The sequence below is a fragment of the Vidua macroura genome, chromosome 28 (genome assembly GCF_024509145.1).
Source record: "Vidua macroura isolate BioBank_ID:100142 chromosome 28, ASM2450914v1, whole genome shotgun sequence".
Classification (NCBI taxonomy): Eukaryota; Metazoa; Chordata; class Aves; order Passeriformes; family Viduidae; genus Vidua; species Vidua macroura.
The window spans coordinates 5,066,185-5,090,591 of NC_071598.1; the positions used below are offsets into that span (position 1 = coordinate 5,066,185).

At 52.2% G+C, this 24,407-nt stretch overlaps 1 protein-coding gene across 1 annotated transcript in view; it reads left to right on the plus strand.

Moving 5' to 3' along the window:
* SNRNP200 (small nuclear ribonucleoprotein U5 subunit 200) overlaps positions 1-24,407 on the plus strand; it is a 59,527-nt gene that overhangs the window by 31,383 nt on the left and 3,737 nt on the right. The window contains exons 10-27 of the mRNA XM_054000487.1: positions 11-15; positions 1,243-1,422; positions 1,514-1,632; positions 2,960-3,114; positions 5,636-5,825; positions 7,389-7,562; positions 8,644-8,804; positions 10,068-10,295; positions 11,349-11,540; positions 13,385-13,563; positions 15,121-15,272; positions 16,246-16,354; positions 17,570-17,678; positions 18,516-18,705; positions 20,006-20,170; positions 21,261-21,382; positions 22,250-22,393; positions 23,662-23,838. Coding sequence (XP_053856462.1) covers positions 11-15; positions 1,243-1,422; positions 1,514-1,632; positions 2,960-3,114; positions 5,636-5,825; positions 7,389-7,562; positions 8,644-8,804; positions 10,068-10,295; positions 11,349-11,540; positions 13,385-13,563; positions 15,121-15,272; positions 16,246-16,354; positions 17,570-17,678; positions 18,516-18,705; positions 20,006-20,170; positions 21,261-21,382; positions 22,250-22,393; positions 23,662-23,838 — 2,751 coding nt within the window. The remainder of the gene's footprint in view (positions 1-10; positions 16-1,242; positions 1,423-1,513; positions 1,633-2,959; positions 3,115-5,635; positions 5,826-7,388; positions 7,563-8,643; positions 8,805-10,067; positions 10,296-11,348; positions 11,541-13,384; positions 13,564-15,120; positions 15,273-16,245; positions 16,355-17,569; positions 17,679-18,515; positions 18,706-20,005; positions 20,171-21,260; positions 21,383-22,249; positions 22,394-23,661; positions 23,839-24,407) is intronic.

The following is a 24,407-nucleotide window of genomic DNA, read 5'->3' on the forward strand; positions in this document are numbered from 1 at the left end:
ATTGTCCAAGATCAGGTTGGAGCCACTTGGGACAGTGGAAAGTGTGGGACCCACGGTGGGACTGAATGAGCTTTAAGGTTCCTTCCAACCCAAAGCATTCCATGGTTCCATGTGGAGATCTAGGTGGGATTTTGGGAAGGGATTTTTCCCTTTGAGGGGCTGGGATGGAATTCCCAAAGGACCTGGGATCCCTGGAAGTGTCCAAGATCAGGTTGGAGCCACCTGGGACAGTGGAAAATCTGGGACCCGTGGTGGCACTGGGAGAACCTTGGTGTTCCTTCAAACCCAGAGCATTCCATGGTTCCATGTGGAGATTCAGGTGGGATTTTGGGAAGAAATATTGGGAGAGGGGCTGGAATGGAATTCCCAAAGGACCTGGGATCCCTGGAAGTGTCCAAGATCAGGTTGGAGCCACCTGGGACAGTGGAAGGTCTGGGACCTGTGGTGGCACTGGGAGAACCTTGGTGTTCCTTCAAAGCCAAAGCATTCCATGGTTCCATGTGGAGATTTAGGTGGGATTTTGGGAAGAAATATTGGGAGAGGGGCTGGGATGGAGTTCCCAAAGGACCTAGAATCCTTGGAATTGTCCAAGATCAGGTTGGAGCCACCTGGGACAGTGGAAAGTGTGGGACCCATGGTGGGACCAGATGAGCTTTAAGGTTCCCTCAAAACCAAAGCATTCCATGGTTCCATGTGGAGATCTAGGTGGGATTTTGGGAAGGGATTTTTCCCTTTGCGGGGCTGGGATGGAATTCCCAAAGGACCTGGGATCCCAGGAATTGTTCAAGATCAAGTTGGAGCCACCTGGGACAGTGGAAGGTCTGGGACCCGTGGTGGCACTGGGAGAACCTTGGTGTTCCTTCAAAGCCAAAGCATTCCATGGTTCCATGTGGAGATCTAGGTGGGATTTTGGGAAGAAATATTGGGAGAGGGGCTGGGATGGAATTCCCAAAGGACCTAGAATCCCTGGAATTGTCCAAGATCAGGTTGGAGCCACCTGGGACAGTGGAAAGTGTGGGACCCATGGTGGGACCAGATGAGCTTTAAGGTTCCTTCCAACCCAAAGCATTCCATGGTTCCATGTGGAGATCTAGGCGGGATTTTGGGAAGGGATTTTCCCCTTTGAGGGTCTGGGATGGAATTCCCAAAGGACCTGGGATCCCTGGAAGTGTCCAAGGCCAACCACCAGTTGTGGTGACACCGCTTGGGATTTTGGGTCATTCCCACCCCAAACCCCTCCAGGCTGGCACGCGGGGTGGGATGGGAATTTGGGAATGTCCCGGACGCGCCCCCAAAACCCTTCCGTGTCGCGCAGTCGGCCGGGAGGCTGATGAGAGCCATCTTCGAGATCGTCCTGAACCGCGGCTGGGCCCAGCTCACCGACAAGACGCTCAACCTCTGCAAGATGATCGACAAGCGCATGTGAGCCCCGGCCCCGCGGAATTCCCCGCAGAATTCCCCGGAATCCCCGCAGTTCCCGGTGTCCCCTGAGCCCCCTGCCTTGTCCCCGCAGGTGGCAGTCCATGTGTCCCCTGCGCCAGTTCAAGAAGCTGCCCGAGGAGGTGGTGAAGAAGATCGAGAAGAAGAACTTCCCCTTCGAGCGCCTCTACGACCTCAACCACAACGAGATCGGTGCCGAAACGGGGAGAAATCGCCCAAATCCAGGCTGGGGAGGGGTTTGGGATTGTGGAACGGGAGAATCCCCTGAGTTCGGGCTAAAATCCCCAGAATTTGGGCTAAAATCCCTTAAATCCAGGTTAAAATCCCCTAAATTCAGGCTAAAACCCCCCAAATCCAGGTTAAAATCCCCTAAATTCAGGCTAAAATAATCCCCAAAATTCAGGCTAAAATAATCCCCAAAATTTGGGTGAAAATCCCCAGAATTTGGATGAAAATCCCCTAAATTTGTGCTCAAATCCCCAAAATCCAGGCTGGGGAGGGGTTTGAGATTATGGCATGAGAGAATCCCCTGAATTCAGGCTAAAATCCCCCAAATCCATGTTAAAATCTCCTGAATTTGTGCTAAAATCCCCTAAATTCAGGATAAAACCCACCGAATCCAGAGTAAAATCCCCTAAATTCAGGCTAAAATCCCCCAAATCCTGGTCTAGATGATACTTCGCGAAAAAATTCTTTGTTTTGAGGGTGGAGAATTTCTCCAGGATTTTCCCTCAGAAATGGGAGAATTTCTCCAGGAATTTCACTCAGATATTCGGGATTTTCTCTTAGAAATGGGGGAATTTCCCTCAGAAATGGGGGAATTTCTCCAGGATTTCCCCTCAGAAGTTGGGAAATTTTCCCTCAGAAATGAGGGAATTTCCCTCAGAAATGGGAGAATTTCTCCAGGATTTCCCCTAAGAAATTGGGAAATTTCACTCAGAAATGGGAGAATTTCTCCAGGAATTTCACTCAGATTTTGGGGATTTTCCCTCAGAAATGGGGAATTTTCCCTCAGAAATGAGGGAATTTCTCCAGGAATTTTCCCTCAGATATTGGGGATTTCCCCTCAGGAATGGGGTAATTTCTCCAGGATTTTCCCTCAGAAATGGGGAATTTTCCCTCAGAAATTGAGGAATTTCACTCAGAACTGGGGGAATTTCTCCAGGAATTTCCTGTAGAAATTGGGGATTTTCCCTCAGAAATTGGGGGATTTTCCCTCAGAAATGGGAGATTTCCCCTCAGAAATTGGGGATTTTCTCCAGGATTTTCCCTCAGAAATGGGAGATTTCCCCTCAGAACTGGGGGAATTTCTCCAGGAATTTCCCTTAGAAATTGGGGATTTTCCCTCAGAAATTGGGGGAATTTCTCCAGAAATTGGGGATTTCCCTTCAGAGATGCGATAATTCCTCCAGAAATTTCTCAGAGTGTCTGGAGCAGAGGCCTCCCCCTCCGAATCCCGCTCTTTTTGGGATCCTCCCTGTCCCCATCCCTTATGTTTTTTTTCCCGCTCCCCTCGCAGGAGAGCTGATCCGGATGCCGAAAATGGGGAAAACCATCCATAAATACGTGCACCTGTTCCCCAAGCTGGAGCTGTCCGTGCACCTGCAGCCCATCACGCGCTCCACGCTCAAGGTGGAGCTCACCATCGCGCCCGACTTCCAGTGGGACGAGAAGGTGGGAAATTTGGGATTGTGGAAAGAGTGAGGGGAAATGGGGGATTTTGGGGTTAGGGTGGAAATCGTGAGGGGAAATGGGGGATTTTGGGGTGGGGAGTGGAATTTGTGAGGTGAAACGGGGGGATTTTGGGGTTAGGGTGGAAATCGTGAGGGGAAATGGGGGATTTTGGGGTGGGGGGTGGAAATCATGAGGGAAAATGGGGAATTCTGGGCCTGGGGTGTGGAAATCATGAGGGAAAATGGGGGGTTTGGAATGAGGGGATAGAAATTGTGAGGGGAAATGGGGGATTTGGGGGTGGGGAGTGGAATTTGTGAGGGGGAAACGGGGGATTTTGGGGTGGGGGGTGGAAATTGTGAGGGGGAATGGGGAATTCTGGGCCTGGGGTGTGGAAATTGAGGGGAAAAGGGGAATTCTGAGCCTGGGGTGTGGAAATCATGAGGGAAAATGGGGGGGGGGGTTGGAATGAGGGGATAGAAATTGTGAGGGGAAATGGGGGATTTTGGGGGTGGGGGTTGAAAATTGTGAGGGAAAATGGGGAATTCTGGGACTGGGCTGTGGAAACCATAAGGGGAAAATGCCCTGATTGGGGGGAAAAGGGGGAATTTTGGGGCTGGATTGTGGAAATTGTGAGGGGAAACGGGGGATTTGGGGGTGGGGGGTGGAAATTGTGAGGGGAAATGGGGGATTTTGGGGTTAAGGTGGAAATTGTGAGGGGGAATGGGGAATTCTGGGCCTGGGGTGTGGAAATCATGAGGGAAAAAGGGGGATTTTTGGAATGGGGTGGGGGTGGAAATTGTGAGGGGGAATGGGGAATTTTGGGAATGGAGGGTGGAAAATGTGAAGGAAAATGGGGAATTCTGGGCTTGGGGTGTGGAAATTATGAGGGGAAAATGATTGGGGGGGAAAAGGGGATATTTTGGGGGTGGATTGTGGAAATTGTGAGGGAAAATGGGGGATTTTGGGGGTAGGGGTAGAAATAGTGAGGGGAAATGGGGGATTTTGGAATGAGGGGGTGGAAACTGTGAGCAGAAATGGGGATTTTGGGAATGGAGGGTGGAAATCATGAGGGAAAATGGGGGATTTTTTGAAATGTTGGGGTGGGAATCGTGAGGGGAAAATGTGGAATTCTGGGCCTGGGGTGTGGAAATCATGAGGGAAAATGGGGGACTTTTGGAATGGAGTGGGGGTGGAAATTGTGAGGGGAAAATGCCCTGATTGGGGGGAAAAGGGGGAATTTTGGGGCTGGATTGTGGAAATTGTGAGGGGAAATGGGGGATTTGGGGGTGGGGGGTGGAAATAGTGAGGGGAAATGGGGGATTTTTTGAAATGTGGGGGTGGAAATCATGAGGGAAAATGGGGAATTCTGGGCCTGGGGTGTGGAAATCATGAGGGAAAATGGGGGATTTTTGGAATGGAAATTGTGAGGGAAATGGAGGGAAATGTGAGGGAAATGGAGGGAAATGGAAATTGGAGTGGAAATTGTGAGGGAAAATGGGGGATTTTGAGGGTGGGGTGTGGAAATTATGAGGGGGAATGGGGAATTCTGGGAGTGGAGTGTGGAAATCATGAGGGAAAATGGGGGATTTTTGGAATGAGGGGGTGGAAATTGTGAGGGGGAATGGGGAATTCTGGGCCTGGGGTGTGGAAATCATGAGGGAAAATGGGGGATTTTTGGAAGGAGGGGGTGGAACTTGTGAGGGAAAATGAGGATTTTGGGAATGAAGGGTGGAAAATGTGAAGGAAAATGGGGGATTCTGGGCCTGGGGTGTGGAAATTATGAGGGGAAAATGCCCTCATTGGGTGGGAAAAAGGGGATTTATGGGGCTGGGTTGTGGAAATTGTGAGGGAAAACGGGGAATTCTGGGGGTGGGGGAGTGGAAATTGTGAGGGAAAATTTCCTGCTTGGAGGCGAAAATGGGATTTATGGGGCTGGATTTTGAAAATCATGAGGGGAAAACGCCCTGATTTGAGGAAAAAGGGGGGATTTTGGGGCCTAATTGTGAAAATCATGAGGGAAAATGGGGGATTTTGCGGGTGAGGTGTGGAAATTGTGAGGGAAAATGGGGAATTCTGTGGCTGGGATGTGGAAATTATGTGGGGAAAATGCCCTGATTGAGGGAAAAAGGGGGAAATTTAGGGCTGGATTGTGAAAATCATGCGGAAAAATGGGGAATTCTGGAGGTGAGGGTGGAAATCATGAGGGAAAATTCCCTTTTTGGGGGAAAAAATGGGATTTATGGGGTGGGCTGGAAATCGTGAGGGAAAAGGGGGGATTTGGGGGCTGGGATGTGAAAATCATGAGGGGAAAATGCCCTGATTGAGGGTGAAAACGGGATTTATGTTGCAAGATTGTGAAAATCATCAGGGAAAATGTGCAAAACCAGAAAATCTGGGGTTTGGTTTTAAAAAACCACGTGGCAAAACACAATCCTGGGACAAAAAGGAGCCACTTTGGGGCCAGAACACTTAGAATTGTGAGGGGACGGGGAATTGAGAATTTCTCCTTTTTTTTTTCCAGGTTCACGGCTCCTCTGAGGCTTTCTGGATCCTGGTGGAGGACGTGGACAGCGAGGTGATCCTGCACCACGAATATTTCCTGCTCAAGGCCAAATATGCCCAGGATGAGCACCTGGTGACATTTTTTGTGCCTGTCTTCGAGCCCCTGCCCCCCCAGTATTTCATCCGGGTGGTGTCCGACCGCTGGCTCTGTGAGTGCCCTTTTTCCTGGGTTTATTCCTGCTTTTATTCCTGTTTTCTTCTGCTTTTATTCCTTTTTTTTTTTCTGCTTTTATTTCTGGTTTTTCCTGGGATTTATTCTGGGTTTTTCTTGGTTTTATTTCTGTTTTTCCCTGGGCTTTATTCCTGGCTTTTCCTGGGTTTATCCCTGGTTTTTCCTGGGGTTTATTCCAGCTTTTATGGCTCTGTGAGTGCTCCTCTTCCTGGTTTTATTCCTGGTTTATATTCCAGTTTTTTCCTGGACTTTATTCCTGTTTTTTTCCTGGGTTTATTCCAGATTTTAAGGCTCTTAGAGTGCCCCTTTTCCTGGGTTTATTCCTGGTTTTTCCTGGCATTTATTCCTGGTTTTTCGTGGGGTTTATTCCTGGTTTTTCTTGGGGTTTATTCCTGCTTTTTCCTGGCGTTTCTTCCTGTTTTTTCTGTGGTTCATTCTGGGTTTTATAGCTTTATGAGTACCTCTTTATTGGGTTTTATTCCTGGCTTTTCCTGGGATTTTTTTATCCCTTCTCCCAGAGCTTTGGAATTCCAGGTCTATCCCCTCTCCCAAACCTTTGGAGTCTGTTTTTTATCCCTATTCCCAAACCTTTGGAATCTGATTTTTATCCCTATTCCCAAACCTTTGGGATTCTGGGTTTATCCCTTCTCCAAAACCTTTAAAATTCCGGATTTATCCCCTCTCCCAAACCTTTGGAGTCTGTTCTTATCCCTATTCCCAAACCTTTGGAATCTGGTTTTTATCCTTTGGAATCTGTTTTTTATCCCTATTCCCAAACCTTTGGAATCTGTTTTTTATCCTTTGGAATCCAGTTTTTATCCCTATTCCCAAACCTTTGGAATCTGATTTTTATCCCCTCTACCAAACCTTTGGAATCTGTTTTTTATCCCTATTCCCAGAGTGTCGGAATCTGTTTTTTTCCTATTCCCAAACCTTTGGAGTCTCTTTTTTATCCCCTCTCCCAAACCATTGGAATCTGGGTTTTATCCTTTGGAATCCAGTTTTTATCCCTATTCCCAAACCTTTGGAATTTGATTTTTATCTCCTCTCCCAAACCTTTGGAATCCAGTTTTTATCCCTATTCCCAAACCTTTGGAATTTGATTTTTATCTCCTCTCCCAAAACCTTTGGAATCTGATTTTTATCCCTATTCCCAAACCTTTGGGATTCTGGGTTTATCCCTTCTCCAAAACCTTTAAAATTCCAGATTTATCCCCTCTCCCAAACCTTTGGAATCTGGTTTTTATCCTTTGGAATCTGTTTTTTATCCCCTCTCCCAAACCTTTGGAATCTGATTTTAATCCTTTGGAATCTGGTTTTTATCCCCTCTCCCAAACCTCTGGAATCTCTTTTTTATCCCTATTCCCAAACCTTTGGAATTCCAGATTTAACCCCTCACCCAAACCTCCGGAATCCATTTCCCACGCCCTTCCCCTCCTCCCAACCCCACAACCCCACCCCCATCCCTCCATACCTCACCCCCGTGGCAGATCCAGATCCACCCACCTGGAAAATTCCAGGAATTCTTTCCATCCTCCAGCCTGCGAGACCCAACTTCCCGTTTCCTTCCGGCACCTGATCCTTCCGGAAAAATACCCGCCGCCCACGGAGCTGCTGGACCTGCAGCCGCTGCCGGTGTCGGCGCTGCGGAACAGCGCCTTCGAGAGCCTCTACCAGGACAAGTTCCCCTTCTTCAACCCCATCCAGACTCAAGGTGGGCCTTCATCCCGCCTGGATTTCCCGGGATTTGGTGGTTTTGGCGGGAATTTTGGCGCGGTTTGGTGCTGGGTGGGGTTTGTGATGGGTTCGGCGGGTTCTGGGAGTTGTGGTTGAGCCGTGCGCTGATTCCGCGTGGGTTTCGTCTCTCCCAGAGTTTTGGGATCTGTGGTTTATCCCCTATCCCAGAGTTTTGGGATCTGTGGTTTATCCCCTATCCCAGAGTTTTGGGATCAATGGTTTATCATTATTCCAGGAGTTTTGGGATCCGTGGTTTATCCCCTATCCCAGAGTTTTGGGATCCGTGGTTTATCCTGTCCCAGAGTTTTGGAATCTGTGGTTTATCCCCTATCCCAGAGTTTTGGAATCTGTGGTTTATCCCCTATTTCCAGAGTTTTGGGATCAATGGTTTATCATCATTCCAAGAGTTTTGGGATCCATGGTTTATCCTGTCCTAGAATTTTGGAATCTGTGGTTTATCCTGTCCCAGAGTTTTGGGATCTGTGGTTTATACTGCCCTAGAATTTTGGGATCTGTGGTTTATCCCCTATCCCATAGTTTTGGGATCCGTGGTTTATCCTGTCCCAGAGTTTTGGGATCTGTGATTTATCCCCCATTCCCAGAGTTTTGGGATCAATGGTTTATCATTATTCCAAGAGTTTTGGGATCCGTGTTTTATCCTGTCCCAGAGTTTTGGGATCTGTGGTTTATCTTCTCTTTCCAGAGTTTTGGGATCCATGATTTATCCCCTCTTCCCTGAATTTTGGATCCATGGTTTATGCACCATTCTCAGAATTTTGGGATCCATGGATTATCCCTATTCCCAGAGTTTTGGGATCCATGGATTATCCCCATTCCCAGAGTTTTGGGATCCACGGATTATCCTTATTCCCTGAATTTTGGGATCCATGGATTATCCCACTCCAGAATTTCAGGATCCGTGCTTTATCCCATCCCAGAATTTTGGGATCCGTCGTTTATCCCTAAAGAGCCTTTCCTGGACCTCCTCTCACTCCAGCTGGATCCTCACCCCATTCCCAAATTTCTTCTTCCCCCTAAACCCACGGGAATTCCCCCAGTGTTCAACACGGTGTACAACAGCGACGACAACGTCTTCGTGGGCGCGCCCACGGGCAGCGGCAAAACCATCTGCGCCGAGTTCGCCATCCTCCGCATGCTCCTCCAGAATTCCGAGGGTCGCTGCGTCTACATCACCCCCATGGAGGCCCTGGCCGAGCAGGTGAACCCCAGGAATTCCCTTGGAGAGGGGAATTCCCAGCTAGGAATTCCCTTGGAGATGGGAATTCCCAACTTCGCCCCTCTCGTTCCTCCGGGATCGACTCGGGGTTTGCGCGGCGCGATGCTTCTGGGGGTGGATCGCGGGGGGATTTGGTGGGAATTGTCCCAGTTTGAGGGGAATTTGGTGAGAATTATTTCAATTTGGTGGGACTTGCCCAATTTTGAGGGGAATTTGGTGGGAATTGCCTCAGTTTGGTGGGAATTGCCCCATTTTGAGGAGAATTTGGTGGGACTTGCCCCAGTTTGAGGTGAATTTGGTGGAAATTGTCCCATTTTGAGGAGAATTTGGAGGGAATTGTCCCATTTTGAGGTGAATTTGGTGGGAATTGCCTCAATTTGGAGGGAATTGTCCCAGTTTGAGGGAAACATGAGGGGAATTGCCCCATTTTGAGGGGAATTTGGTGGGAATTGTCCCAGTTTGAGGGGAATTTGGTGAGAATTATTTCAATTCGGTGGGACTTGCCCAATTTTGAGGGGAATTTGGTGGAAATTGTTCCATTTTGAGGAGAATTTGGAGGGAATTGTCCCATTTTGAGGTGAATTCGGTGGGAATTGCCTCAATTTGGTGGGAATTGCCCCATTTTGAGGTGAATTTGGTGGGAATTGCCTCAGTTTGGTGGGAATTGCCTCAATTTGAGAAGAATTTGGTGGGAATTATTTCAATTTGGTGGGACTTGCCCAATTTTGAGGGGAATTTGGTGGAAATTGTCCCATTTTGAGGTGAATTTGGTGGGAATTGCCTCAGTTTGGTGGGAATTGCCTCAATTTGAGAAGAATTTGGTGGGAATTATTTCAATTTGGTGGGACTTGCCCAATTTTGAGGGGAATTTGGTGGGAATTGCCTCAGTTTGGCAGGAATTGCCCCATTTTGAGGAGAATTTGGTGGGAATTGCCTCAGTTTGGCGGGAATTGCCCCATATTGAGGAGAATTTGGTGGGAATTGTCCCATTTTGAGGGGAATTTGGTGGGAATTGTCCCATTTTGAGGCAAATTTGGTGGGAATTGTCCCAGTTTGAGGAGAATTTGGTGTGAATTACCCAAATTTGAGGGAAATATGAGGAGAATTCAGCAGAAGTCACCCCAATTTGAGGGAAATTATGATAGGAATTTGGTGGTTTTGGTGATAACACCACCTCTCCTGTATGAATTCCGGATGAATCCGTTGAGAACCTTGCGGATTCGAGGCCGATCCCCGTTTCCCCAGGTTTTCATGGATTGGTACGAGAAATTCCAGGAGCGCCTCAACAAGAAGGTGGTGCTGCTCACCGGGGAGACCAGCACGGACCTGAAGCTGCTGGGAAAAGGGAACATCATCATCAGCACCCCGGAAAAGTGGGATATCCTCTCCCGCCGCTGGAAGCAGCGCAAGAACGTCCAGAATGTCAACCTGTTCATCGTGGATGAAGTGCACCTGATCGGGGGCGAGAACGGGGTGAGAATCCTGGGGTTGGGGTGGGGATGGGTCCAGCCCCCAGCGGGAGGTTCCCAGTGGGATTTTGACCTGTTTTGGAGCAGGTTTTCCTGGCGGGAATGGAGCTGATGGGATGGGGTGGGATGGGAAGTGTCCATGCCTTGGGAAGGTCAGAAGGAGTTTCCATGGGGTGTCCTGGGTGGATCTCAGCCAGGAACAGTCCTGATCCTGCTCCTAATCTTATTCCTGATCCCACTCCTGATCCCTTTTATGATCCTATTCCTGATCCTCCTCCTGATCCCATTCCTGATCTCATTTTGGATCCTGTTCCTGATCCCACTCTTGATCCCATTTCTGATCCTGCTCCTGATTCCATTTCTGATCCTGCTCCTGATCCTACTCCTGATCCTGATCCTGCTCCTGATCCCGCTCCAGATCCTGCTCCCAATCCCACTCCTGATTCTGATTCTGTTCCTGATCCCACACCTGATCCCATTCCCAATCCCATTCCTGATCCCATTTTCCCCCACAGCCCATGCTGGAGGTGATCTGCTCACGGATCCCACTCCTGATCCTGTTCCTGATCCCATTTATTCCCCACAGCCCGTGCTGGAGGTGATCTGCTCATGGATTCCAATCCCATTCCCGATCCCATTTTCCCCCACAGCCCATGCTGGAGGTGATCTGCTCATGGATCCCAATCCCATTCCCGATCCTGTTTTCCCCCACAGCCCATGCTGGAGGTGATCTGCTCACAGATCCCACTCCTGATCCCGTTCCTGATCCCATTTTCCCCCACAGCCCATGCTGGAGGTGATCTGCTCACAGATCCCACTCCTCATCCCGTTCCTGATCCCATTTTCCCCCACAGCCCATGCTGGAGGTGATCTGCTCACAGATCCCACTCCTCATCCCGTTCCTGATCCCATTTTCCCCCACAGCCCATGCTGGAGGTGATCTGCTCACAGATCCCACTCCTGATCCCGTTCCTGATCCCATTTTCCCCCACAGCCCGTGCTGGAGGTGATCTGCTCATGGATCCCAATCCCATTCCCGATCCTGTTTTCCCCACAGCCCGTGCTGGAGGTGATCTGCTCGCGCATGCGCTACATCTCGTCGCAGATCGAGCGGCCGATCCGCATCGTGGCGCTGAGCTCGTCGCTGTCCAACGCCAAGGACGTGGCGCACTGGCTGGGCTGCAGCGCCACTGCCACCTTCAACTTCCACCCCAACGTGCGCCCCGTGCCCCTGGAGCTGCACATCCAGGTAGGGACGGGAATGGCCGGGATTCTTGGAAGAATCCCTTGGGATTGTTGGGAATCCTTGGCCAAAATCCCTTAGGATTGTTGGTCATTCTTGGCCGATTAATTCTTGGCCATCATCCCTTGGGATCATTGGGAACCCTTGGCCATGATCCTTTGGGATCATTGGTAATCCTTGGCCATAATCCCTTAGGATCATTGGGAATCTTTGGCCATAATCCCTTGGGATTGTTGGTAATCCTTGGCCATAATCCGTTAGGATCGTTGGGAATTCTTGGGCGATTAATTCTTGGCCATGATCCTTTGGGATCATTGGTAATCCTTGGCCATAATCCCTTAGGATCGTTGGGAATTCCTGGCTATAATCCATTGGGATCGTTGGGAATCCTTGGCCATAATCCCTTGGGATCATTGGGAATTCTTCGCCATAATCCATTGGGATCGTTGGTCATTCTTGACTGATTAATTCTTGGCCATGATCCCTTGGAATAATTTGGAATCCTTGGCCATGATCCCTTGGGATCATTGGTAATCCTTGGCCATAATCCCTTAGGATCATTGGGAATCCTTGGCCATAATCCATTGGGATTGTTGGGAATCCTTGGCCATAATCCATTGGGATCATTGGGAATCCTTGGCCATAATCCATTGGGATTGTTGGGAATCCTTGGCCATAATCCATTGGGATTGTTGGGAATCCTTGGCCATAATCCCTTGGGATCATTGGTAATCCTTGGCCATAATCCCTTAGGATTGTTGGTAATCCTTGGCCATAATCCGTTGGGATCGTTGGGAATTCTTGGGCGATTAATTCTTGGCCATGATCTCTTGGGATCATTGGTAATTCTTGGCCATGATCCCTTGGGATTGTTGGTAATCCTTGGCCATAATCCGTTGGGATCGTTGGGAATTCTTGGGCGATTAATTCTTGGCCATGATCCCTTGGGATCATTGGGAACCCTTAGCCACAATCCTTTGGGATCATTGGTAATCCTTGGCCATAAGCCATTGGGATCGTTGGGAATTCTTGGCCATAATCCCTTAGGATCGTTGGGAATCCTTGGCCATAATCCCTTGGGATCGTTGGGAATCCTTGGCCATAATCCCTTAGGATCGTTCGTTGGTCATTCTTGGCCGATTAATTCTTGGCCATGATCCCTTGGGATCATTGGGAACCCTTGACCATGATCCTTTGGGATCATTGGTAATCCTTGGCCATAATCCCTTAGGATCGTTGGGAATCCTTGGCCATAATCCCTTGGGATTGTTGGGCATTCTTGGCCGATTAATTCTTGGCCATGATCCCTTGGGATCGTTGGTAATTCTTGGCCATGATCCCTTGGAATAATTTGGAATCCTTGGCCATGATCCCTTGGGATCATTGGGAATCCTTGGCCATGATCCCTTGGGATTGCGGTTGAGATTGGCCATTGATCACCAATCCAAGGATCAATTGTTACCATGCCGGAACTACGCGGATTTTCCAGCGTTTCCCACCAGTTTGGCAGGGAATCCTCTGGGATGCAGTGGGATTGGATGGGATTTTGGATTGGGATTTGGATTGGGATTGAGATTGGCCATTGATTACCAATCCAAGGATCAATCATTACCATGCCAGAACTACGTGGATTTTCCAGCGTTTCCCGCCAGTTTGGCAGGGAATCCTTTGGGATCCAGTGGGATTGGATGGATTTTGGATTGGGATTGGGATTGGGATTGGGATTGGCCATTGATCACCAATCCAAGGATCAATCATTACCATGCCAGAATTACGCAGATTTTCCAGCGTTTCCCACCAGTTTGGCAGGGAATCCTTTGGGATCCAGCTGGATTTGGGCTTTTTGGCAGGGTTTCAACATCAGCCACACGCAGACGCGGCTGCTGTCCATGGCCAAGCCCGTCTACCACGCCGTGATGAAGCACTCGCCCAAAAAACCCGTCCTGGTCTTCGTCCCGTCCCGCAAGCAGACCCGGCTCACGGCCATCAACATCCTGACCACCTGCGCCTCTGACGTCCAGCGCCACAGGTGGCACCTGGGGGACACCTGGGGACACCACGGGATGGGCTGTGGGGCTGGAGAACGTCCAGGGATGGGGAATTACTGAGGGGGATGGGAATGGGGACACCACGGGATGGGCTGTGGGGCTGGAGAACGTCCAGAGATGAGGAATTCCTGAGGGAGATGGGAATGGAGACACCTGGGGGACACCACAGAGCTGCCTGGTGACACCTGGGGACACCACGGGATGGGCTGTGGGGCTGGAGAACGTCCAGGGATGGGGAATTCCTGAGGGAGGTGGGAATGGGGACACCACGGGATGGGCTGTGGGGCTGGAGAACATCCAGGGATGAGGAATTCCTGAGGGAGATGGGAATGGGGACACCTGGGGACACCACGGGATGGGCTGTGGGGCTGGAGAAGGTCCAGGGATGGGGAATTACTGAGGGGGATGGGAATGGGGACACCACGGGATGGGCTGTGGGCTGGAGAACGTCCAGGGATGGGGAATTCCTGAGGGAGATGGGAATGGGGACACCACGGGATGGGCTGTGGGCTGGAGAACGTCCAGGGATGGGGAATTCCTGAGGGAGATGGGAATGGGGACACCACAGGATGGGTTGTGAGGTTGGAGAACGTCCAGGGATGGGGAATTCCTGAGGGAGATGGGAATGGGGACACCATGGGATGGGCTGTGGGGCTGGAGAAGGTCCAGGGATGGGGAATTCCTGAGGGAGATGGGAATGGGGACACCTGGGGACATCACGGGATGGGCTGTGGGGCTGGAGAAGGTCCAGGGATGAGGAATTCCTGAGGGAGATGGGAATGGGGACACCTGGGGACACCATGGAATGAGCTGTGGGGCTGGAGAACATCCAGGGATGGGGAATTCCTGAGGGGGATGGGAATGGGGACACCTGGGGGACACCACAGAGCTGCCCGGTGACACCTGGGGACACCATGGGATGGGCTGTGGGGTTGGAGAAGGTCCAGGTGTGGGATATGGGGCTGGAGAATGTCCAGGTGTGGGATATGGGGCTGGAGAATGTCCAGGGTGTGGGATATGGGGATATGGGGGTGGAGATGGGGAATTCCTGAGGGAGCTGAGGGGACTTGACCTGGAGAAGAAGGGGATCATGGGGTGGGGTTGGATGGGAATGGGATTGGCACTGGGATGGGATTGATGAGATGATAGAATGGGGTTGGGATGGGACTGGGATTGGATGGGATTGATGGGATGGGATTGGGATGGGACTGGGATGGGATGGGATTGATGGGATGATTGGATTAGATGATGGGATGGATGGGATGGGATGGATGGGATGGGATGGGATGGGATGCGATGGGATTGATGGGATGGGATGAGATTGATGGGATGGGATGGGATGGGATTGATGGGATAGGATGGGATTGGGATGGGATGGGATGGGATGGATGGGATGGGATTGGATGGGATTGATGGGATGGGATGGGATTGATGGGATGGGATTGATGGGATGGGATTGGGATGGGATGGGATGGGATGGATGGGATGGGTGATCCCAGAGGCCCTTCCCAAGCTGACCAAGTCCCGGATACCCCCAGGTTCCTGCACTGCGCCGAGAAGGACCTGGTGCCGTACCTGGAGAAGCTGAGCGACCCCACGCTGAAGGAGACGCTGGTGAACGGCGTCGGGTACCTGCACGAGGGGCTCACGGCCATGGAGCGGCGCGTGGTGGAGCAGCTCTTCAGCTCCGGTGAGAGCGCTGCGGGGTCGGCATCGGGAGCGGGGGTGGCATTGGGATCGGCATTGGGATTGGCATTGGGATTGGCATTGGGATTGGCATTGGGATCGGCATTGGGATTGGCATTGGGATGGGGTGAGATTGATTTTGGTGTTGGGGTGGATGGGATGGAATGGAATGGATGGGATGGGATAGAAACTGGGATTGGGATTGGGGTGGGATTGATCTTGGGGATGGGATGGGTTTGGATGGGATAGGAGGGGATAGAGATTGAGATTGGGATCGGGATCGGGATTGGGATGGGATGAGATTGATCTTGGGGTTGGGATTGATGGGATGGGTTTGGATGGGATAGACATTGGGATCGGGATTGGGATTGGGATGGGATGAGATTGATTTTGGGGTTAGGATTGATGGGATGGCTGGGATGGGATTGAGATTGGGATTGGGATTTGGGTTTGGGATGGGATCGGGATGGGATGAGATTGATCTTGGGGTTGGGATTTATGGGGTGGATGGGATAGAGATTAGGACTGAGATTGGGATTGGGATGAGATGGGATTGATTTTGGGATAGACATTGGGATCGGGATCGGGATTGGGATGGGATGAGATTGATTTTGGGGTTAGGATTGATGGGATGGATGGGATGGGATAGAGATTGGGATTGGGATTGGGATGGGTGGGGTAGGGTGGGATTGAGATTGAAATTAGGATGTGATGGGTGGGGTGGGACTGAGATTGGGATTGGGACGGATGGGGCTGGGACGATGGGATGGATTGAGATTGGGATTGGAGGGGATGAGATGGGGTGGGTTTGAGGGTGGCACTGGATGCTCTTCAGAACCCAACCCAACCCAACCCACTCCATGAATCTCCACCTCCCACCCCCAAAAATTCCGGGATCTTCCCCACCCGCCGTCTCCGGGTGGCCGGAATCCCGGGATCTCCGTCGGCGCTGACCCCGGGTGCCGTCCCCGCCGCAGGAGCCGTGCAGGTGATGGTGGCCTCACGCAGCCTCTGCTGGGGCATGAACATCTCGGCCCACCTGGTGATCATCATGGACACGCAGTACTACAACGGCAAGATCCACGCGTGAGCCCAGCCCCGGCCCCTCGGGAGGGGATTGGGATTGGGGTTGGGATTGGGGTTGGGGTTGGGATTGGGACTGGTGATCATCATGGACACGCAGTACTACAACGGCAAGATCCACGTGTGAGCCCAGCCCCGGCCCCTCGGGAGGAGATTGGGATTGGGGTTGGGGTTGGGATTGGGGTTGGGATTGGGGTTGGGGTTGGGATTGGGATTGGGATTGGGGTTGGGATTGGGGTTGGGGTTGGGATTGGGGTTGGGATTGGGACTGGGGTTGGGATTGGGATTGGGGTTGGGATTGGGGTTGGGATTGGGACTGGAGTTGGGATTGGGATTGGGGTTGGGGTTGGAATTCGGATTGGGATTGGGGTTGGGGTGGATGGGATTGGGATGGGATGGGATTGGGATTGGATTTGGGGTGGGATTGGGATTGGGATTGGGGTTGGGACTGGGGTTGGGATTGGGACTGGGATTGGGATTGGGATTGGGACTGGGGTTGGGATTGGGGTTGGGGTTGGGGTGGATGGGATTGGGATGGGATGGGATTGGGATTGGATTTGGGGTGGGGTGGGATTGGGATGGGATTGAGACTGGGATAGGGATGGATGGGATGGGATTGGATTTGGGATGGGTGGGATTGAGATTGGGGTGGGATGGGATTGGGATGGGATTGGTATAGGGATGGATAGGATTGGGATGGGATTTGGGATAGGGATGGGATTGAGACTGGGATAGGGGTGGATGAGATGGGATTGGATTTGGGATGGGGTGGGATGGGTGGGATTGAGAATGGGATGGATGGGATGGGGTGCAATGGTATTTGGGATGGCATGAGGTGGGAGGGACTGGGATGGATGGGATGGAATCAAAGGGATCACAGATAGAATGAATTGGATTGGGATTGGGATGGGATTGGGATCCCAGGTGGGACGGGATGGATGGGATTGGGATGGGGATTGGGGACGGGATGGATGGGATTGGGATGGGATTGGGATCCCAGGTGGGACGGGATGGATGGGATTGGGATGGGGATTGGGATCTCAGGTGGGACAGGATGGAGGAGATTGGGATCCCAGGTGGGACGGGATGGATGGGATTGGGATGGGGATTGGGATCCCAGGTGGGACAGGATGGATGGGATTGGGATGGGGATTGGGATTGGGGTCGGGATGGGACGGGATCCCTCCGTGCCGCGCTGCTGACGCCGTGCCCGTGCAGGTACGTGGACTACCCCATCTACGACGTGCTGCAGATGGTCGGCCACGCCAACCGCCCGCTGCAGGACGACGAGGGGCGCTGCGTCATCATGTGCCAGGGCTCCAAGAAGGTGGGGCACGGATCCGGGATCTCGGCCGGGATTGGCCTCATGCTGGGATGGGATCAATGGGATCAGTGGGATCAATGGCCTGGATGGAATGGCATCCATGGGATCCGTGGGATGGGGATTGGAATGGAATCAATGGGATGGGATGAATGGGATGGAATGGAATGGAATGGAATGGAATGGAATGGAATGGAATGGAATGGGATCAATGGGATGGGATGGGATCCATGGGATGGGATGAAAAGGATTGGGATGGGATGGAATGGGATCGATGGGATGGGATCAATGGGATGGGATGGAATCAGTGGGATCAGTTGGGATGGGATCAATGGGATGGGATGGGATCCATGGGATGGGATCCATGGGATGGGATGAAAAGGATTGGGATGGGATGAAAATGATTGGAATGGGATGGAATGGAATGGAATGGGATCGATGGGATCCATGGGATGGGATGAAAAGGATTGGGATGGGATGAAAATGAATGGAATGGAATGGAATGGAATGGAATGGAATGGAATGGAATGGAATGGAATGGAATAGGATGAAAAGGATTGGGATGGGATGGAATGGGATCGATGGGATGGGATGGAAGCAGTGGGATCAGTTGGGATGGGATCAGTGGGATCAATGAGATCAATGGGCTGGGATGGAGTGGCATCCATGGGATCCATGGGATGGGGTGGGATGGATGAGATGGCATCCAAACCCTCCTCACTCAGGGTTGGGATCACCACGAGGACAATCCAAACCCTCCCAGAGCGCCGCACTGGGCGATCCCACGGCATTTTTGGGATGAATTCTTGAATTCTTTCCCTTTTCCTGCCCATCCCGCCTCAGGATTTCTTCAAGAAGTTCCTGTACGAGCCGCTGCCGGTGGAGTCACACCTGGACCACTGCATGCACGACCACTTCAACGCCGAGATCGTCACCAAGACCATCGAGAACAAGCAGGACGCCGTGGACTACCTGACCTGGACCTTCCTGTACCGCAGGATGACCCAGAACCCCAACTACTACAACCTGCAAGGTGGGAATGGGATCTGCGCGCCGGCAGGGAGCTCCTGCAGCCTGGGACCGCTCCTTGGGAATGTCCTGGGCTGGTAACCGTGCTGGAAATCCCGGCCCGTCCCATGCCATGGATCCCATGGATCCCATCCTCCCACTATCCCGTTATCCCATATTCTCTTTATGCCATTACCCCATTCCATTATCTCATCCCATTATTCCATTACTCCATTACTCCATTATCCCATTACTCCATTATCTCATCCCATCCCATTATCCCATCCCATCCTATCACCCCATGTCACTATCCCAACATCCCATTATCCCATGATGTCATGATGCCATGATCCCATTATCCCACTGCATCCCACCCCATCCCATCTATCCCAATCCCATCATTCCCATCCCATCGCATCCCATCATCCCACTACCCCCTTATCTCATTCTACCCCACCCCATCCATCCCAATCCCATCCCATTACCCTATCCCGTTATCCCGTGATCCCATTGCATCCCACCCCACCCCATCCCATCCCATCATTCCCATCCCATGATCCCACCATTCCCATGATCCCACCATTCCCACCCCATCATTCCCATCCCATTGTCCCATGATCCCATTATCCCATTGCATCCCACCCCACCCCATCCATCCCCATCCCATCATTCCCATCCCATGATCCCATTACCCCATTATCTCATCCCACCCCACCCCATCATTCCCATCCCATCATTCCCATGATCCCACCATTCCCACCTCATCCATCCCAATCCCATCATTCCCAACCCATGATCCCATCATTCCCATTGCATCCCACCCCACCCCATCCATCCCAATCCCATCATTCCCAACCCATGATCCCACCATTCCCATCCCATCACTCCCATGATCCCATGATCCCACCATTCCCACCTCATCCATCCCCATCCCATCATTCCCATCCCATGATCCCATCACATCCCACCCCACCCCATCCATCCCAATCCCATCATTCCCATGATCCCACCAATCCCATTCCATCCATCCCAATCCCATCATTCCCATGATCCCATCACTCCCATGATCCCACTGTTCCCATCCCATCCATACCAATCCCATCATCCCCATGATCCCATGATCCCACCATTCCCACCTCATCCGTCCCAATCCCATCATTCCCATCCCATCACTCCCATGATCCCACGGTGCCACCATTCCCACCCCATCATTCCCATGATCCCATCATTCCCATGATCCCATGATGCCACCATTCCCACCCCATCATTCCCAATCCCACCATTCCCATGATCCCATCACCCCCATGATCCCACGATCCCCGCAGGCGTGTCCCACCGTCACCTGTCGGATCACCTGTCGGAGCTGGTGGAGCAGACCCTCAGCGACCTGGAGCAGTCCAAGTGCATCAGCATCGAGGACGAGATGGACGTGGCGCCCCTCAACCTGGGCATGATCGCCGCCTACTACTACATCAACTACACCACCATAGGTGCCCCCAAACCCCGGGATCCAGGCCCTTTCCCCCAAAAAATCCATGGGGACAGGGGTTTTCCCCCCAAAAATCCATGGGGACAGGGTTTTCCCCCAAAAAATCCATGGGGACGGGGGTTTTCCCCCAAAAAAATCAATGGGTTTGGGGGTTTTCCCCCAAAAAAAATCCATGGGGTTGGGCGTTTCAACCAAAAAAAAACCAATGGGGTTGAGCGTTTCAACCAAAAAAATCTATGGGTTTGGGGGTTTCAACCAAAAAATCCATGGGGTTGGGGGTTTTCCCCAAAAAAATCTATGGGGTTGGGGGTTTCAACCAAAAAAAAACCAATGGGGTTGGGCATTTCAACTAAAAAATCCATGGGTTTGGGGATTTAAACCAAAAAAATCCATGGGTTTGGGGGTTTTCCCAAAAAAAATCCATGGGTTTGGGGAATTCAACCAAAAAATCCATGGGGTTGGGGGTTTTCCCTCAAAAAATCCATGGGTTTGGGGATTTCAACCAAAAAAATCCATGGGGTTGGGGGTTTTCCCCAAAAAAAATCCATGGGGTTGGGGGTTTTCCCCCAAAACAACCCATGGGGTTGGGGTTTTCCCCAAAAAAAATCCATGGGGTTGGGGTTTTCCCCCCAAAAAATCCATGGGGTTGGGGGTTTTCCCCAAAAAATCCATGGGGTTGGGGGTTTCAACCAAAAAATCCATGGGTTTGGGGGTTTTCCCCAAAAAAAATCCATGGGTTGGGGTTTTCCCCAAAAAAATCTATGGGTTTTGGGGTTTCAACCAAAAAATCGATGGGTTTGGGGGTTTCCCCCCTAAAATTCCCATTTTTGGCGTGTTGTCCCAAAAATCCGTGGGTTTGTTTATTTTCCTTCCAGAAAATCCCTGGGTTTCGGTTTTCCCTCCAGAATTTCCAATTTTTTTGTGTGTTTCTCCCCAAAATCCCCCTTTTTGTGTGTTCCTCCCCAAAATCCCCCATTTTTTGTGCATTTTATCCCCAGAATTCCCCAATTTTTGTGTGTTTTCTCCCTAGAATTCCCAGTTTCTGGGTGTTTTATCCCCAAAATTCCCAATTTTTGTGTGTTTGCCCCCAGAACTGTTCAGCATGTCCCTCAACGCCAAGACCAAGGTGCGGGGGCTGCTGGAGATCATCTCCAACGCCGCCGAGTACGAGAACATCCCCATCCGGCACCACGAGGACAACCTGCTGCGCCAGGTCCGGGATCAGTGGGATCCGTGGGATCCATGGGATCCATGGGATGGGATCAATGGGATCCATGGAATCCATGGGATGGGGTCAATGGGATCCATGGGATCCATGGAATCCGTGGGATGGGGTCAATGGGATCCATGGGATCCATGGAATCCATGGGATGGGGTCAATGGGATCCATGGAATCCATGGGATGGGGTCAATGGGGTCAATGGGATCCATGGAATCCATGGGATGGAGTCAATGGGATCCATGGAATCCATGGGATGGAGTCAATGGGGTCAGTGGGATCCATGGAATCCATGGGATGGGGTCAGTGGGATCAATGGGGTCAGTGGGATCAATGGGATGGGGTCAGTGGGATCAATGGGATGGGATTAATGGGAACATCCCCATCCGGCACCACGAGGACAACCTGCTGCGCCACGTCCGGGATCCGTGGGATCAGTGGGATCCATGGGATGGGGTCAATGGGATCATTGGGTTGGGATCAGTGGGATCAATGGGATGGGATCAATGGGGCGGGATCAGTAGGATCAATGGGATGGGTTGGGAATAGGATTAGTAGGATCAGTGGGATGGGATGGGATCAATAGGATTGGGATTGGGATGGGGTGGGATGAGGATGAGATCAATGGGATCAATGGGATGGGATGGAATGGGATCCATGGGAGCAATGGGATGGGATGGAATGGGATCCATGGGATCGGGATTGGGCTGAGATGGGATGAGCACTCAACAACCCCAACCCCGTTCATTCCATAACCCCAAACCTCCCTCCCTCCCTCCCCCACCCCGGTGATGACGCTGTTTTTGGGGTCGAGCACCGATTTGGGGGTCGGGCCCTAAAGGGTTTCTCCTCCACCCCCAGCTGTCCCAGAAGGTGCCCCACAAACTGACCAACCCCAAATTCAACGACCCCCATGTCAAGACCAACCTGCTGCTCCAGGCCCACCTGTCCCGGATGCAGCTGAGCGCGGAGCTGCAGTCGGACACCGAGGAGATCCTCAGCAAGGTGGGAGCCCCGATCCCAAAACCCCGCTTGGGGCATGGGGGCTGCAGCAGAGGTTCTTGGGGTGAGGAGCCGGAGGGATCCCGCAGCCGTCGTGGGAAAACGGGCCGGGTTTGGGGTGGGGTGGGATTTATGGGAAAGTGGGGCAGGATAATGACGTTCTCCAGGGGTTGCTCCATCCCATGGGGTCACTTCTCTAGGAATTCCATCCCCTGGGATCAGTTCTTCAGGAATTCCGTCCCCTGGGGTCAGTTCCCCAGGAATTCCATCCCATGGGTTCAGTTCTTCAGGAATTCCATCCCCTGGGATCAGTTCTTCAGGAATTCCGTCCCCTGGGGTCACTTCTCTAGGAATTCCATCCCCTGGGGTCAGTTCTTCAGGAATTCCATCCCATGGGGTCAGTTCTCCAGGAATTCCATCCCCTGGGGTCAGTTCTTCAGGAATTCCATCCCCTGGGGTCAGTTCTTCAGGAATTCCGTCCCCTGGGGTCAGTTCCCCAGGAATTCCGTCCCCTGGGGTCAGTTCCCCAGGAATTCCGTCCCCTGGGGTCAGTTCTTCAGGAATTCCATTCCATAGCGTCAGTTCCCCAGGAATTCCATCCCCTGGGGTCAGTTCTTCAGGAATTCCATCCCCTGGGGTCAGTTCTCCAGGAATTCCATCCCCTGGGGTCAGTTCTTCAGGAATTCCATCCCATGGGTTCAGTTCTTCAGGAATTCCAGCCTGGGACCATCCCCTGTGGTCAGTTCTCCAGGGATTGCCCCATGTGGTCACTCTTCCATGGGGTCAGTTCTGCAGGAACTGCTTCAGTCTGGGTCCATCCCATGAGGACCCCATCCCTGGCTGTCACTGACCACCCCTGTCCGTGTCACTGACCATCGCTGACCACCACTGACCATCGCTGACCACCCCTGACCATCCCTGAGCACCACTGATCATCACTGATCATCACTGACCACTACGGATCATCCCTGACCACCACTGACCATCCCTGTCCATGTCACTGACCATCCCTGACCACCACTGACCACCACTGACCATCCCTGAGCACCCCAGACCGCTGTGTCCGTGTGTCCAGGCCATCCGGCTGATCCAGGCCTGCGTGGACGTGCTGTCCAGCAATGGCTGCCTGTGTCCATGTCCTTGTCACTGACCACCACTGACCATCCCTGACCATCCCTGACCACCACTGACCATCCCTGACCACCACTGACCATGCCTGACCACCACTGACCACCACTGAGCACCCCTGACCGCTGTGTCCGTGTGTCCAGGCCATCCGGCTGATCCAGGCCTGCGTGGACGTGCTGTCCAGCAATGGCTGGCTCAGCCCGGCGCTGGCCGCCATGGAGCTGGCCCAGATGGTCACTCAGGCCATGTGGTCCAAGGACTCGTACCTGAAGCAGCTGCCCCACTTCACCTCGGAGCACATCAAACGCTGCACGGACAAGGTACGGCCCGGGGACACCCGGGGACACCGGGGGACACGGGGGACACTGAGGGGACACCTTGGGACCCACACGGTACCCAGGGGACACCTTGGACCCATGAGATACTTCAGGGACATCTTGGGGACACCCAGGGGACACCTTGGGGACACTCAGGGGACACCTTGGGGACACCCAGGGGACATCTTGGGGACACCCAGGGGACACCTTGGGACCCACAGGACACTTTAGGGACACCCAGGGGACACCTTGGACCCACAGGACACCCAGGGGACACCTTGGGGACACCCAGGGGACACCTTGGACCCATGAGATACTTCAGGGACATCTTGGGGACACCCAGGGGACACCTTGGGGACACTCAGGGGACACTTTGGGGACACCCAGGGGACACCTTGGGGACACTCAGGGGACACCTTGGGACACTCAGGGGATACCTTGGACCCATGAGATACTTCAGGGACATCTTGGGGACACCCAGGGGACACCTTGGGACCCATGGGACACTTCAGGGACACCCAGGGGACACCTTGGACCCACAGGATACCTTGGGGACACCTTTGGGACACCCA